This window comes from Parasteatoda tepidariorum, chromosome 2, assembly GCF_982258835.1.
Source record: "Parasteatoda tepidariorum strain Cologne lab strain chromosome 2, Ptep-v5.0, whole genome shotgun sequence".
NCBI classification, from domain to species: domain Eukaryota; kingdom Metazoa; phylum Arthropoda; class Arachnida; order Araneae; family Theridiidae; genus Parasteatoda; species Parasteatoda tepidariorum.
The window spans coordinates 79082501-79101185 of NC_141756.1; the positions used below are offsets into that span (position 1 = coordinate 79082501).

General features: G+C 28.6%; 1 protein-coding gene across 1 annotated transcript; it reads left to right on the top strand.

The window, feature by feature from the left end:
- The first annotated feature begins 1037 nt into the window (after nt 1-1037).
- LOC107454463 (sulfotransferase 1B1) lies at nt 1038-11070 on the top strand. Its single transcript, XM_087157584.1, has 2 exons — nt 1038-1876; nt 9951-11070. Exon 2 carries the CDS (start codon nt 9959-9961, stop codon nt 10862-10864), a length of 906 nt encoding a protein of 301 aa, XP_087013710.1. The 5' UTR covers nt 1038-1876; nt 9951-9958; the 3' UTR covers nt 10865-11070.
- Nucleotides 11071-18685: the final 7615 nt, after the last annotated feature.

The following is an 18685-nucleotide window of genomic DNA, read 5'->3' on the forward strand; positions in this document are numbered from 1 at the left end:
GTTTTATGGATAGTTTTAAGTTTTCAATCAGTCTTAATATGTTTGTGCTACACATAAATGAGTGTTACTTGATTTAAAATTTCAATTACTTCAAACATATGCAAATTGAAAACAACAGTCGACATGTTTCAAACTCTCTAAAACAAGGGTCTATTTTCAAGACTTGCTAGACGTGAATGAGATGAAACAAAAGTGATATGAAATTGTAAAGTTGCCAACGAAAAATGGAAAAATAATAATGAGAAGCAAAAATAGACAAACCACAGTAGCTAAGAGAGATACAAGTTTTCTCTCTCGGCTACTGTGTTATTTCTAGTTTTGTTTTTTATTTTTATTATTCCATTTTCCATCGGCCACTATGAATTTTATATTTCAAATCACTTTTGTTTGTTCCCAGTCACGTCTGACAAGTCTTGAAAATAGCCGCCTGTTTTTGTGCGCTCGAAACATGACGAATGTTGTTTCCAGATTGCAAATTTTTGAAGCGAGTGAAGTTTTTAATATTACCGCTTCAGTTACTTGGAATTATTTATTCATTAAATAAGTGTTACCCGTCTTATATTGTATGAGTTCGACTAATCGGCAACAAGTGATGAGAATGGATAACCAGGTCCAAGTACATAGTATAAAAATTCATTAGCCGGGCAACCAGTACATCCCTAGTTTACAATGTCAGTTTATGTAATTTATTTACGAATACATTTTTGGACTTAATTATCAACGAAAGAAGTTTTATAAGCGGGAATGTGATTGCTTTAAATATTTGATTGCTGGCAGAGTTTAGTGAGTAGTGGAAAATGCTAAGCAAGCATAATGAAAAAGTCATCTCTGAACTTACAAGAATTTTTATAAAGCAAGAAAAATTATGACTAAACTTGGACATCACATAACGTTTTAAAAGAAAACAATCCTTGAGAGTATTCTATTCTCCATAACTTGAGGTAACTAAATTCACTCCATACAGCCATGAAAATCTCTCCAAATCTAATCTAGATTTGTCGTATATATATACAGTCCCGCGGGGGACTGATCCCAGCAGATCACCAAAGTCAAGTGTCACTGGCTGCGGTCAGTATGCCAGTGAGTGACCACTTGGATCAGTCTGCGTAGGGACCGAGGGTGTGCAGTATTGGTCCGCGTTAAACTGTTCTACCGTAAAGTGCTCGACTTCGCATGCAGGTCGTCGGGTTACTGAAGCGGGAGTGCCATTCCCTCTGCAGAGGATTAAAATTGTGCTGGCATGCCTTCGGATCATCCTCAGGGATGTTTCCCAGACCGTCATATATATGCAAGCATATTTATCATCCTATCAAAAAATAACATTTGCATAATGAGGGTAGAAAACGCAATACACTTAAAATCAATAATATGTAAATTTTGTCTTTAAATTATTTTTAAATGTTCGAACTCCCTCTTTCAGTGGTTTTTCGAATTTCTGATTTCTGACTCTCCATTTTTCTTACTCGAACCTTGTTCTTTGAAATTACTAGTCTAACAGTTTTCAAATCAAACGGAAAAGTACTTTTGTAGGCGATTCATTTTGACCCTGAAATTATATCATCTGATATTTTTATCTGATAATAATAAAGAATGCACGACAGGATGGAAGTCAAGATGAAATTGATTATGAAAACACTGCAATTCAAAAGACAACGTTGTTATCATTTATTTATTTTTCTTTGTCTGGTCTTTTCTTTTAAGTTTAGCAGTTTGATCTGATCGCTGATATCACCTATTGCAGTAAAAATCATTTATCGGAACTATTTTGCGTTTTTATCTCATTTTCAAGTCTAACTTCAAAAACAATTCCATTCGACTTCTGCTTCTAAACATTTTCACATTACAGAGATAATTCACTCTAGTCTAATTCATAAATGTAAGTACTCAATTTATATTCTCGTTAACTTTTTATTCATCTTTTAAAATCACGATTTGAATGATAAAGACTTTTGATTGTGTTTTGTCATTTTTAAGAGAGATTTCAACTAAAAGTAAAAACAATCTGCCAACAGACTAACTTGCTCAGACATGTCATGTACGAGTGTATAAACATATATTAATACCTTATATCATAGTATTTAAAAGTAAAAATTTTCTTTTTTCAACTAAAATCGAATATGATTCATCTAATTAGTTGCTTCATTTTGATACTAACCAATAGACAAGGAATTCTCGCCCCAATCGAATGCATAAATAGCCCGTCCAAAAAGTTTATTTGTCATCATTAACTGTATAAGCTTTAATTATACATCGAAAATTGTTGCCTTGTTATACTGAATAAGAGGCCGGGCAAGAAAGAAATGTTCCTTAAAAAGCTTATTTCCATCAATAATTGGAAAACACTGTGATTGTTCTGGAATTTTATTCTTATAACCATTTTAGAACCATTTAAACCATGACCATTAAACTATAACCATTTGAACCTTGAAACCATTTAATATTTTTTTTAAATAAATATTACGCAGGTAAATAATTATCTATTTTTTAAAAATGTATTATGTATTCGAATTCATGCGACTATGATTATAAAAAATTATTATAATTATGACTAAAAAAAATAATTTTTTATTATAATAGAATTCTAGAAATGCTTATGAGCAATTTTGGGGAATATGTTTGTCAAAAATAAATTTTTCACGATGTCTTACAAGGGAAACTAGAGAAGTGTGACTCGCCAATTTTAAAATAAACTAGTGGGATGTATGCCTTATGAGGAATAATTTTAGGGGGCAACATTCGTTTCGGCCCATAGAAGGTCCTGTGAGAGATAAAAAATAATTCAATATATAGAAAAATCGGTATTTTATTACTTCTATGCAGACTATTAGTTATTGTAATTGTCTCATACTCCAATTAATTTTGTGGTACTTACTTTCACGTACTATATAATGCATGTTTATTCCCAAAATTGATTTTGAAAATTTCATATATCTGTAGTTTTTCAGAAAAACCTGTTAGGTTAATTTAAAAAAAAAAATTGACATCAATTTTTTTAACTTTTTTTTCTAAGAATTTTCCAAATTAATTGGAGTATGTAATTGCAAATCAATCAATTAATTAATAATTAATTAGTTAATAATTAATTAATTAATTTGCTAATTGATTTATTAATTAAAAAATTAATTAATTAGCCAATTAATTACAAATTAATTGGAGTATGAGACAATTACAATAACTAATAGTCTGCATTGAAGAAATAAAATATCGATTTTTCTATATATTGAATTATTTTTTATCTCTCACAGGACCTTCCATGGGCCGAAACGAATGTTGCCCCTTAAAATTATTTCTCGTAAGGCATGCATCCCACTAGTTTATTTTAAAATTGGCGAGTCACACTTCCCTAGTTTCCCTTGTTAGTCAAATAATTTATAAGTAACTGAATCTGAAGTGTGAAAACTTCATATGCTTTAAAAAATTCGGAAAATGGTAATTAAAGTCGACATGTCTCGCTATTCGACTGTAAAGTCGACTATACTTAAAAATAAGTTTATATATATATATATATATATATATATATATATATATATATATATATATATATATATATATATATATATATATATATATATATATATATATATATATATATATATATATATATATATATATATATATATATATATTCAAAATGAAGAATAAAACAAAGAAAAATTATAGACATATGAAAAAAAGGGGGTAGGAAATAATAAGTAAAAAAAAAAAAAAAAAAAACAACAAACAATATTTTATTTAAAAAAAAAAAAAAAAAAAAAAAGTGAAATGTTAATTAAAAAAACCGGAAAAAAAGCCGGAAAAAAAAAGATATAATCTTTTCTTCAGCCCACACGATTATATCCGCAAAACAGAGTGCTTTCTGATATTGTATCAATAAAGCCAAAGCAAAATATATTAATACAATAGTGTGAGGAGCACTCAAAAAAATTTTTTTTTATAAAATAACTACGTAAAAATAGATCATAAAAAGTAAATATAACATGTAAAAACAGATAATAAAATAAAATAAAAAGAAAAAATAAAAATAAAAAACATAAAAAGGGGGGACTATAAAGCGAGTAGCAAAATCATAACAACTTACATGGACAGTTATTTTTCAAGAATGATTTAAAAATGTTTTCGCAGAAAGATTGCCAGATTACAAAATATGAAAACAAAAGATGAAAACAAAAGCGCAAATTGAGTGTAACAAAAGGGTTCTAAAGTGTCGTTCTTACTGCACTGCTGAAGTGATTTGTTATTCTGAGTTTTGATTTGTTAGTTACCAAGGATGGGCCCGAAATGGATGTGCACAAGGTAATATTATACTGGATAATTTTAAAAATTGATCATAAATAGTTTTAGAAGATAGATGTTTATTTAAGAAAAATATAAAATAGAAAAGAGAAACATAAATTGCCTGCTTTGTAAATAATTTTAGCCGCGGATTTGCACGATATGGATTAGTACATAGAAAAATTATTTAAATTATCAAAGAAAAAATTTTAATAGATAATTTTTAACACGGATTTGCCCGAAATGGATTTGCACATGGAAAAATTAACAAAGAAAAAATTTTAGCAGATAATTTTAACCACGGATTTGCCCGAAATGGATTTGCACATGGAATTGTATAAATTAATAAAGAAATTTTTAGCAAACAATTTATCCACGGATTTGCCCGAAATGGATTTGCACATGGAAAAACTGTATAGATTAACAAGGGAAATTATTTAGTAAAGGAATAGTACATAGAAAAATTATTTAAATTATCAAAGAAAAAATTTTAATAGATAATTTTTAACACGGATTTGCCCGAAATGGATTTGCACATGGAAAAAATTCATCATCTTGGAAAAAATTATCATCATGATTACTTCGTAATCATGATGATAATATTAATTTCAATTTTTTGGATTTGGGTATTATGAAAGTTGAAAATATCTGCTTTGTTGATTTATACGATAAAAGAAATGATTTTAATTTTAATATTAATAAACTAGTTACTTGGAATTCTAATGTTTCTAGGAGCATCTATTTAAATACCACTTTTAATGAAATGAACAGAATTAAAAGAATATGTAGTAATATTTATTTATCCAAAATACAAATCGATAAACTCTTTCAAAATCTGATAAAAAACAATGGATACCCAACTAATGTAATAAAATTTTATATAAAATCATTGAATTAATCGTATATTTTGGTGGATATATTTTCTAAACATTTTTTTTTGTTAATTTTTATGATTTTCCCATGTGCAAATCCATTTCAGGCCAAAATTCATTGCCAAAATTATTTACTAAATAATTTCTTTGTTAATTTATGTAATTTTTCCATATGCAAATCCATTTCGGGCAAATCCGTGGCTATAATTATGTACTAAAATTTTTTCTTTGTTAATCTTTCCATGTGCAAATCCATTTCGGGCAAATCCGTGGTTAGAATTATTTACTAAAAATTAATCCATATCGTGCAAATCCGCGGCTAAAATTATTTACAAAGCAGGCAATTTATGTTTCTCTTTTCTATTTTATATTTTTCTTAAATAAACATCTATCTTCTAAAACTATTTATGATCAATTTTTAAAATTATCCAGTATAATATTACCTTGTGCACATCCATTTCGGGCCCATCCTTGGTAACTAACAAATCAAAACTCAGAATAACAAATCACTTCAGCAGTGCAGTAAGAACGACACTTTAGAACCCTTTTGTTACACTCAATTTGCGCTTTTGTTTTCATCTTTTGTTTTCATATTTTGTAATCTGGCAATCTTTCTGCGAAAACATTTTTAAATCATTCTTGAAAAATAACTGTCCATGTAAGTTGTTATGATTTTGCTACTCGCTTTATAGTCCCCCCTTTTTATGTTTTTTATTTTTATTTTTTCTTTTTATTTTATTTTATTATCTGTTTTTACATGTTATATTTACTTTTTATGATCTATTTTTACGTAGTTATTTTATAAAAAAAATTTTTTTGAGTGCTCCTCACACTATTGTATTAATATATTTTGCTTTGGCTTTATTGATACAATATCAGAAAGCACTCTGTTTTGCGGATATAATCGTGTGGGCTGAAGAAAAGATTATATCTTTTTTTTTCCGGCTTTTTTTCCGGTTTTTTAATTAACATTTCACTTTTTTTTTTTTTTTTTTTTTTAAATAAAATATTGTTTGTTGTTTTTTTTTTTTTTTTTTTACTTATTATTTCCCACCCCCTTTTTTTCATATGTCTATAATTTTTCTTTGTTTTATTCTTCATTTTGAACTTATCTAATGAGTGCTGTTTACTTGCAGCTTAAGCGCAATAAATGTTACTTATTGTTTTTCTTAACTTTCTTAGTGTTTTCTTGTATTTATTTATTTATTATATATATATATATATATATATATATATATATATATATATATATATTGTCGTATTTTTAAGTAAATCATCTTGCTCTTAGAGAAATAATAAATGACCTAAAATCATTTATATCAGTGTAAAATATCTTATTTTCTTTCTTAGTTTAAAATACTTAAGGTGTCTGCTTAGATTTTAAACAAAAAAACAATTCGTTAGAAAAAACCTAAAACTATTGCAAAAAGAAAATAAAAACACTTTTGCATTATATTTTTAAAGATAGAAGTAAATGAAATCAATGAATGAAATATTGGTTAAAAAATTAAGAAATAAATTTAACAGAAAATACTTTCGCATATGGTATTATTTTATAATTATTATTTTCAATTTTTTCCTAACTACAAATGACGTGAAATTTCAGCTAAGTGTTTCATTTTAAATTTTCTTGGTTTTGAATTTTACTTTATTTTGTAATTTTTGATTAATTATTTAGATTTTATTTTGGTTTCTTTATTGTTTGGATATCATATTAGTCATATTACTAGGAGAAAAAAAATAAATACTAGGGTGATTCCTCTTATATTGTTAAAATTTTCAGTCGAAAAATTATGGTAAAATAACAGGCAGCAGCTTATTATATACTAAAAACTAAACTCAGCGGCACGACCCAGTGTTTAGTTCCAAAGCCAGCTTGATACTCATTTTTCGATGAAGGCTGAGATTAATCGATGAAGGCGATTATGAAAAGCTGAGTCAACCTTGCCCGGTCCGAGGATCGACCCAGGGACCTGTGGCACAACAGCGCGAAGCGCTACCGTTCAGCCACCGGGCGTTGCTTATTATATGCATTCAGAATATATATATAGAAATGTTTTTGAATATTAAAGAGTTTAAATTTAATCTACTATATATAAGTACAGAGTATATTTACATTTAATTTTAAGTACGCTTGGAAGAAAATACATATAAAATGTATGTAAAAAGTGTAAATGATCTTATAAGTGGCATGTAAGGGTACATAAAATTCTATTTGTGCATGCATGAATGGAAGTATGAATGAGAGAATGAATGAGTTAAAATAATAATCAAAATTACGAACCAAAATTGCAACATCGCTAAATAATTTTTCAAAAAAGGCTTCAAAATTCCTTTTAGGATTGATGAAATTTTAACTTATTGCTAAAGCATTAACTTATTGCACTAATTTCAACATTTCTTTTTGAAATTTAAACCTCCCTAAAAAAATCTCATTGTCCTTATCAATGGAAAACAAAAGTTTTATGCAAATGTTTGGATCGATTTTCAGTCTAGCAACGTAAAATTTCCTAAAAGTTAGTTAACGTTAATTAGGGGTTAAAAAAGAATTTAGTTTCTTAGACGAAAATTAATAAACTTATCAAGAATGTGAAATTCCAAACATCAATGTTGAAGCAGTGTTATTTTTCTTCTTTTAAACTATCTTCAAATAAGATTTAGGAGAAAAGTATAATGCTTATACTCTAATTTCATTAGAATAAAACTTTTGTTCGGGAATACGATTTGGAATTCAAGAGAAAAGTGATGTTCGATAGTTTTCTCTCCATTGTAAATCGTTCTCTATTTTATGTGATAAGAATAATTGTCAAACATTGTCGAAAGTTTTTTTTTTTTTTATCATAACAACTAACAAAATAGATGAAAAGATAGAAATAGAAACTTAAGGCGAATTTCAATAATTTTCTACACTCTAAATTCTGTATAATTATAATAATACCTATTTCTTTTTTTTTCTTTAATAAATTTTTTTTTATCCATTTCGTCTAACTTTCGGTTAAATTTTGATTGTATAATTTTTTTTAACATTTCTTTATTTCATGAAAGTTTATTTAAAGAAAAAAATGAAACTGTAAAAAAAAAGCGCTAAATATGATAAAAATAATGATAAACAAATATTTGTTTAATCAATGTTGCATTTGCTTTCTTTTACTCACTTTCACTAAAAGGGTTTTCATAGAATTATCCATATATATATATATATATATATATATATATATATATATATTATATATATATATATATATATATATATATATATATATATATATATATATATATATATATATATATATATATATATATATATATATATATATATATATATATATATATATATATATATATATATATATATATATATATACACCGAAGAGCCATTACATTATGACCACCCTGCTAATAACATGTAGGGCCACCTTTAGCCCTCAAAACTGCTAGCACCCGCCGTGGCATTGATTCCACAAGGTGTTGATAGGTAGTCTGCATCTGGTACCAAGCGCTCACCAACTGGTCCTCCAATTCCCTCACATTGCGAGGGGGTAGCGTGGCAGTATGAATTTGGTTTTCCAAGTAGGACCACAAATGCTCTATTGGATTAAGGTCAGGTGAATTTGGGGGCCAAGACATGACTTGAAAGTCATTGGAATGTTCCTCGACAATTCGACCCTTATGATATGTTGCATTATCCTGTTGGTAAACACCATCCCCCTCAGGAAAAACTGTTGCCATGAATGGGTGAACCTGGTTTGCTATGTTCAAGTAGCTTACAGACGTCAGGGATTGTTCTATGAGGATTATGGCTCCTAATGTGCCCCATGAAATGCTCCTGGGCGAGAAAACACGAAAATCTGGGCGAGACCATTGTTATACATGGAGGGTGGTCATAATGTAATGGCTCTTCGGTATACATATATATGTATATATTAATGTAATTTTAAATTTTATTCAAATTTACCCTTTTTGAAAAAAATTTTCGTTCTGTTTAAGTAAAAGGGGCAAGGAAATCAGCGCATGAATAGTTTCATGAAGAAAAAAAAATTATTGCTCATTCTTTCTTGCTATGCAACCCTAAATTTTTCATTATCTCTGAAAGGAATGTTAGTTATCGTATTTTCACATTGTACGAGTCCGCTATATATTGTATTTTATTCTCTGTTTATTTCGAAAAAGAATTTTTACGCGAATTTGTATCACTCATCCTTAATTATTAGTTCTATAACTCTTTTACCACTTGTTACCTTAATTTTAAAAATATTTTGGCATATTACATAATAGCACTAAAATATATAATTAAGGAGAGACTGCATTGCTAAAAAGTAATTCACAAAACAAGATCGGCTACAGTAATAATGAATGCAGAAAACCTAAAATTATCCTTGAAAATCGGAATGAGTGTGAGTGTGCTGTGATTTAAAAAATGGATCCTTTTTTATTCCCAAACTCTATTTTGGTTAGGTTTCTTTTTAAAAAAAATATAGCATCCAATTTATTTTTGATACCCTAAATAACTGCATCAACACCCTTCGATTTTTTTAGAGCTAACTTTCAACACCATTTTTTTTTCATTTCGGATGCATATCATGAGTTAAAACAAAGCACTTCCTTTAAATTCTTTCACCGCTAATAGTTTTTTTAATGGTTTTCACTAGTTCTTTTGTTCACACATGAATTCTTTTCATAATGAAGAAGAAATATCAATAGTTTATAGATATTATGCTGATATTTATCTCTCTAAGAAACATAACTCACTTCTCTTTTTTATCTATTTAAAAAAAATACTTATCACACTTGTTCTTTTTCTTTTAGAATTCAAAATGGCCGTCGAACCAACCGAGGAATCTTTTGAAAGAACAGACATTTTTATGGTCAGAGGCATTCCATTTGGTAGACATTTTAAAAAAGAGACCATAGAAGGTATTTTTGATTTCATGCCAGAGGATGACGACATCATCATAGCCACTTATCCCAAGACAGGCACGACTTGGATGCAGTACATCGTCCTGCAAATACTGACTCGATCGGAGAGCTTTCCGTCTTTCAATGACATGCTGGAAAAAGTCATCCCCTTCCTCGAAATATCTGGAGTCGCTGCCGTTGAAGCAATGACTACAAAACCTCGCGTTTACAAGCACCACTTGCCATACAGCGCTGTCAAGAAAAATCCAAAGACTAAAATAATTTATGTTTATCGCAAACCCGATGATACGCTGGTATCTTTTTACCACATGTTAAAAAGTATGAACGATAAGCTTGATTTTGATGAAAATTTCAACAATTTCATGACTGGCACCATCTCGTACGGGCGATATTTCGAACACATTTTGTCCTACTTGGAACACAAGGAAGATGGGAACATTTTGCTTGTTTCGTACGAGGAGTTGCAAATTCACAGGAAAGAACAAATACTACGCATCGCTAAGTTTTTGGGTGAAGAACATCACGATGCGTTAATCAATGATGAGTCCATTTTGAATAAAATAATTGAAAAAACTAGTTTTGATTACATGAAGAAAAATTTGAAACTTTCTGTTCCCCAAGATCCGAAGGAAGATTTATTTTCCAAGAAAGACATTCCTAAAAAAGACGTGAATTTCTTCAGGAAAGGCATCGTTGGAGATGGAAAGAACACTTTGACGAAAGAACAGCTTGATCAACTCAAATCTGTTGCTGAAGAAGTAATGAAAGGAACTGCAATACTAGCAGAATGGTATAACCACTAAATTTAAAGTGAATTGTTTAAAAAAAATTATGTACTTTACATTTTTCCTCGATTTTTGTGTTATGATGTTGGATTTAATTTAATATTGATAAAACTAGAGGTATTATTTGTAAATTGGACGCACTGTTTTGAAAATAAGCGACGGAATTTAAAACATTTTCGCATATTGTGACTACAAAGTGTGTCGAATAAATAGTTTGCAAAGAATGGAAAATTTCTTCAATTGGTAAATATTGTTGTCTAGTTTCTGAAAAGTTTTGTTCAATTTGAAAATTTAAGGATTCTTTTCCTCTATTTCGCATAATTCAACACAACAATGTGCTCGGTTATGACCATGGCCGTCATCAATGTATATATATTTAAATTCTTGTATGAAAAAAAATAGGAAAGAGAGTTATAACATTTTCTTGATAGGATGGACACAAATTGTTATTTAAGTGAGAATAAACAACACCATTTTCAAACTGTGGTGAATTATTACAAAAGTCAATAAGGCAAATCAAAACAAAGGAAAGTTTAAAATCATCTAATAGCACTTAATTCCTAGCAAAAAGGAACATACATTTCAATCTATCATTTAAATTAATGAAGTTGTTTTTGATAATTTTAATAATTACTTTTTAACACGAGCTTCGTGTTTACTTTAAAACCCCTTTTCTTGTTCTCATTCAAACAACACATAAAATTAATATAGTGTATTTATCGCAAAGGGTATTCGTTAGGGCCCTCACATACATCAGAGAACTTCATTTAGTTTTTTAAAATTTTGTATCCTTTACCAACTATTAACGTAAAATTATGTTACTCAAGAAAGCGCCTTCTTTATAGTATAAAACGAATAATAACAATTTGAGAAACAATTTTGTGCATTTGAGTGCCTGAATGGTTAAGATAATCAGAAGCATTGTGTGATTAAAACAAACCAAAAAAATTTACTTCATGATAATTTTAATTGTTTTAGTCTACTTCTGGCATCCTTGCAAGTCCTGTCACATTTAAACCTTACGTTCATAAAAACCAACTTTTTTTAACTCTCCTTGTTAGAATATAAATACTGGAAATGGATAGACATTTTGAAATCGTTTGGGTGGAATTTAGGAAAAAATGTTACCATTGATTTTTAGCTATTTTAAACATTTTTTTAAAATGGGGGTTGAAGAGTGCTGAGAAAAACGGTTAAACTGTAACATATTAACCTACAAAAGTTTTTATTTGTAGAAAATGCATTAGTGAATCAAGAATATTCAACACACTGAGACTGTTTGATATTCATTAGCAATATATAACCAATTCATTTTTGAAAACCATAAGTCATCTGATTTTATTTCCAACCCATGCATGCACTTAGAAAAAATTCATAATATCAATTATTTCATTCTTCGATTTCAATTTTTTCAAGATAATTAGCAGTTTTTTTTAATTTTTTTTTTAAAGTTAGTTATTTTTTTTAATACTGCCCGAGTTCGGCCATCAATAGCGTTAATTTAGGTTTCCACAGTAGAACCATTGATAGTGATTATGATTCGACGATGGAAAACGAATAGACGAATCAGCGAATCAGGAAATAAGTGAATCAACAAATCAGTGAAGTGGTATTACTATCAATAGCAACAATAACAAAAGTAAATATTATTTCGCAACAATTGTGCATTGAGGGAAAATATCACAAATTTAAATCAACAAAATTTGAAACAATGAATTATTTTTGAAGCAAACTGGAACTCAGGCCATTTTTTCCTCATTAATTTTGATTAAATGGAAGCAATCAGAGAAAAAACATTTATTCAGGAAATAAAAATGCTTCCCAACATCCATTGAATGAAGAAGCGAAGATCTTTCCTCTCTCCGTTGAAGCGGCGTAAAACTCATTCTGCATTTTTTCTTCCATGGATATTCTTACATATGCATCATAAAATATGGCTTAACTCTTGAGTGGTTAATCAAAAACTTTTTTTTTCTTCCTCAGAGACATCTGTTATTTTCACGATTGCGTCAACAACTTTTGGCGAAAATTCAGAATTTGCACAACTGTTGTGGTAGTTTGTAATAAAGCTGTTTTTATTTTCGTGTTTTAAAAAAAATTACTTTTCCTGAAAAAACATAGTCCTTAAAGCATGATATCCACACAAAAAATTATTCTCTAATCAACCCTTTTATTAGTATATTTCATATTAAATTATGTATCTTGATTAATTATAATCTTATTAATACATTTTATGTTTATTATATATTTTGGAATTCTGATAATTAGGAATAAGAATCTATACATAGTAGTAATTAGAATCGTATTTAAATGAGAAAACTATCTTTTGGAGAAATCTGATAAATAATTATTGATCTCAATCGGGACGAATACAGAAATAATAGTTGAAATGATTTTGATTCCTAAAATGTATGAAATCCATTGAACTATATTAATACCATTACATTAACATTTAAAAATATGACATATTATTGTCGTATAAAATTACGAGAATAATTCTTTAAGATGAAAATAAATTTCACTAAACACAACATTTAGAAACACAAATGGTAAAAGTTTGTTAAGAATCTGTAATAAGTTTTTACCATTTGTGGTTTTAAACGTTGTTTCTATTGAACACAACAGCGTTTTAAAAATATTTGAGGTCCCGTGTGAACTCCCATTTTGAATTTTGTCATAAAGAAGACATTTTATATCGTATAAGTTTTTTTACAATTAATTTATGTTGTTCTTGGGAAATCAAATAACAAAAAAATAAATAAACATAATTGCTGCAGTTTATTCTTTGAATGAACAAATTTTATAATTGTGTTTGAAAATTTACGAATAAAAGATTTTTGTATCACGCTATTGTAGTAATAAAGTTAAAAGTACGTTAAAGTTAAAAAACAAACTTTTCTTATATCTCAAAAACAGAAACCCAAATCAAATGAAATTTTGCATAAAAGTACATTAAGTTAAACAAAAACGATAGCAAGGCAATAGCACTAAGACAAGACAATAAATAAAAAAATCATCAGTCAGATCCCTGTCAGATCGTCAGAAAATAATGGAAAAAATGGCATTTCAGGAGGATTTAATATTGTTTATGAACTCAGTGATGACAATATAGGCCTCACAGAAAATTGTCATGCTATTTACGATGTCACAAATGATTTAAATAATAATTCTTTTAATATCTTAGGACAATAAAACCCACTACTACATTAAAGTAGTTCTTAAGCTTCCTAGGTTTTCTGAGAGGGAGTGGCTAACTGCAACTGTTCGGCCAAGAGTACCCTTGTCATGCGCTATGCGATGCGAGTCTGAAGATCAAGATGACCACTCCCTCTCTAAAATATCCTTGGCTTCAAGGTATTCCTAGATCAGCCCAGGCGTTGTTCTTCATAAAAATGAAATGGTGACCGACAGCGCCTTCGAACAACCTTACACCTACCTCTGAGATCTCAGCCTGACATTCCAAATAATTTATACATTTATACATTCCAAAGAATTTATGCAGTGCATTCCTGATGCTCCTCGTCCTTAAGATGACAAATGATTTTCGAAGTTTTCATAAAGGATATCAGGAATCTTGTACCCTCCCTCTTACATAATTAAATAAAATATAAATACCACTATGGAGATCGAATTGCTGTGATCTTAGCAGACGTTTTGTTGGACGAAAGCTCGGAACAGCATGTCCTTCAGAGATGCATCTTGACTTGTCTGAGGTACAGAGAGAAATCTTAAAAGCCCTATGTAAGACTTTCCAAAGGCGCCGGTGAGGCCGAGTTAATTTTTAAGAATCGCAACGTACGTTTGCAAATGTTTGATACAATTGAGGAATACATTGAAGCATAAAATATTGAGAGGAGGAAAAGATCAGCCAGATATCAAAGCAGTGAATTACCCTTTTTTCAAAAACCATCGATTTCTAAGAACATACTTAATAACGGAGTATTGTTATCCCAAGATATTAGATTCATTGTCCCAAAACATTAGTCAAAGGAGTTCATTTTAAAATCTGCATTTCTGTCGGAGGACGTATACCGCATATATAACCCTCAACCAGTACCATTTCGCTATATCATTTTTGGACATTTTTGCTGCGAAGCCCATTAATTCACGATCCTAAGTTCAAGTAATTACTTATTTACTTTTCATCGTAATATTTTGATGTAATGTTTTGATGTAATGTTTTGATGTAATGACATGTAATATTTTGATGCATTTATAAACAAGTAATTTTGTCCCCTGTTTCTTGAGTATTTTTTTTTACTTTTTAAACTAAGTATCATTCTATAAATATTGCGAAAAGCGCAAATAGTAATTGAACATCCTAAAGCTTCGAATCGCTTGAGCCACATTCTGATGTTTCCAGGTAAAGCAGACTGAGACTTTTGGGGGATAGCTGAATGCATTATGAGAGTCAAGAATTTAAATCAATCCTTGAGAAAACGCTATATTCATGCAGAAAAAGTTTGCTTTTGTGCTTGATTTGCTAGCTGTACTAATTGAATAGCATACCTTACAAGGATTCCACAAACAATAATAATTGTTGCCTAATAAGTGAAAATCCTACCGTTAGGTCAAGAGTTGTTTCAAGTATCTCTCTTTTTGCTTGTTTAACGATCTTACTGAGTTAGGTAAATTTATTTTCATTACAAGCACAATATAAAAAAAATCCAGATAAAATTACGATAAAATGTACCGGAATTCAGGATGGCTGTACTTTTTACCATAAGATCTATTTCTAACGCTACATGTAACGGAACAAGAAGCATGATATATTGAAATTTTTGCAGTAATTATTACAGTAAAATCACTGATTCACTCTAATTAATTATATATTACTGTGAAAAAAATGGTACAATATTTTACGGTAAAAATGAATTTTACGGTTAAATAGATTTTACGGATGACGCACTCAAAGTGACTGTACTTTATACCGTAATTTGATTTGAAATTTTTAACAGTGCATAGCTAGTTTATCACCGAGTTCGTTTACACATAAAGGCAGTTGATCCACATAAATATCAAATAGGTTTGCAAAGACGCACCCGTATTGACATAATGAAGTAAAATTGAAGGCAACTAAAATTAAAAATACTCACCTTTACATAACCATCTCATCAAGTTTTTGAAAATTTAACTTATTTATCCATCGCTCTGGACAGGTAAAAATGTAAAATGAACGGGGCAGCAAACAGCATCAAATTCAATCCATTTATGTCATTTGATTCGCCATTATTAAGCTTGAAGTAAAGGATCAATATACCTAACTGCTTCTTCTTATTAATGATGCTAACATCTGAAATCTGTTTATGCCATCATTTATATTCCATCTTGTGGATTCTGCTATATGATGTATTTCACGTTGTCTAAAAATTGAAGTTCCATGTCTTCCAAGCTTTCATGAAGAAAGTAGGTATCATTATTTAGTTTCACCTGAAATGTTGATGCCGGAGATGATGTTTTTGCCCGAAATTAGTCCACAGCTTTTCAACTAAGAAAGAGAAAAAAATTAAATGAATTATATTAATAACACTAAAGAGTTAAAAAGTGCCAAATAACAGAAAATAATTCCTTCAGAACAATATTTGTCACAAAACAGTAAATGCTGAAAAGTAGCTACAATATTTATTTGAAGTATTTTACAATCATTTTGTTCTTTTACTAGGTGTTCTGTAATGACCGCTCTTTACATACATTTTAGAATCTTTCTCAAAAATGAGTTCAAAAATGTATAGACGTTAAGGTTCAGAATTCATTATTTGAGCGTGGAACAAACAAATATTTAATCAAAATCTGTTGATAAAATAAGGAGATATGCGAGTTGAACATTTTCAAAACCAGTCTAACTGCTTGATGAAACTTGAAAATGTTTCTATTACTTAACTTTATATTTGTTTCCTTTATATCTGCTTTATTTCTGCTTCATCCGGGAATGAAACAGGTTTTGAGTTTTTAGTCCCATTTTCTTTAGAAATATTTTACTTGTCCTAAAACAAGGGTTCTTCGTATTTGCATTAAGCCTTTGGGGCAGATGGGGCCCTGTTGTCCCATTTATATATTTTTTCAGGCGCTTCAATTACAAAGAAGAATATATTTTGGTATTTTTTAATTACAAAAAACAGTATCATAAAAACTAAGAAAAAATTATTAGACTCTCGGAATTACGTTTGTTCTAAAATATTCAATCTAAAAAAATGTAGGTTGAAAAAAATGTTCATTTACATTAAAAAATTTATCAATAACTAATTTTTTAAATTAGAAATTTCAATGATGAACAACTGTTTCTCTTTTATCTAAATAACTGCAAATTCGAGTGAGCCATGAAAATTTTACCTTTAACGCAAAAAAAAGGACACCGGTGTCCGATGCTGTATTTCATAACTAAAAATCAATAAAATGCTAAAGATAATATTTTCACTTAATTCGATTTAATTTATCTATTATAGTGAAAAAAAATCGAAAATATGTTTTTAATTCTGCTTCAACGTGTTAAAAGAATTATTACGAAACAACCTATATAAGTCTTACATTGATTCATTACTATGTTATAATATAAAAACAACTGATAAAATGACAATGAAATAAAATTACACCCTGTTTTAAAATTCTAACGTGATATTAAAAAATGAAACGAAAAATTACTTCTGTGTAGAATAGCTTAATCTGTAAAAACTACGTAAGATGTTTCCTAGACGGAAGTTTTTAAATAAGTGATTCTTCTTTGTAATAAAACATTTAAAACCTAACTGGCACAAACTAAGTTCAAAACAGTTTTTAACACAATCGTCATAAGTTTATGCTTAGAAAATTCGTTTTAAAATTATGCTTCATAAGATGCACTGCTTAAGTTAAAAATATAAATGAGAAAAGAGTAAAGTGACGACTTTTTTCCCCGCAAAAAACTGTTTAATTGCTATTTGAAGAAACTAATTTCTGAAATGGTAATGGAATAATGAAAATGTTACAGAAGCAAATCTTCAGTCTCACAAAGCATTAAGACTCTAGAAATAGAACCAGAGGAAGCATTCAAGTTGGTACTTCAGAATTTATTCAAAATCTAGGTTTTAAGGGCCTTGTTGCCAGCATTCATACAGATAAATTTAAGACTTAAGTGTTTCTTTTTTGGAAAGAACATATCATTAATACGCAAAGAAAGCGCTTTTTTCCAACATTTTTTAAAAAAGAATACAAACAAATTCCTAAGTTTCACAATAAGGTGAATTATTATTGAATTTCATGACACATAACGATATATTAGAATGTCACGTATGCGATATTCTAAAAAAAGTTTAAAAAAATTATTTTAATTAAAGAATTATAAAATAGTAAATAAATAATTAAATACAGCATTATTAAGTGCCTACACTCTGATGTAAACCAATTAAACGTTTAACCAAATGTAAACAAATTTATATGAACCTTAATTATAATAGTATTATTTATAATTAAGTATAATTTAAAACATGAATAATAGTTTTATAACATTTATTATAAAACGCAACATTAATTTTAGCATTAATTATGTTATTTCTCAATATTAATTATAAAACTATGTCGAAATTATATTGGTTATTAAATAATTAACGTTACAATAATTATTATGTTAATTAAAATTATATTAATTATTAAATTAATTTAAATTATATTAATTATTAAATAAGTAATGTAAATTTTTTTTTTCAATTTTAGTTAAATTCGACCATATTATCATTTAGTCAAGTTTAGGAAGTACGATAATAGGGCTCAACTTGTCACCATATTTAGGTTGCAACACATTTAAACGATATAATACGGTTCAACAACGTTTTAAATTTTCTAAGCAATGTATGTTGATTTTAAAAT

Excerpts from the sequence above, each read along its gene's own strand:
- LOC107454463 (XM_087157584.1), top strand. The coding sequence starts at position 9,959 with ATGGCCGTCGAACCAACCGAGGAATCTTTTGAAAGAACAGACATTTTT.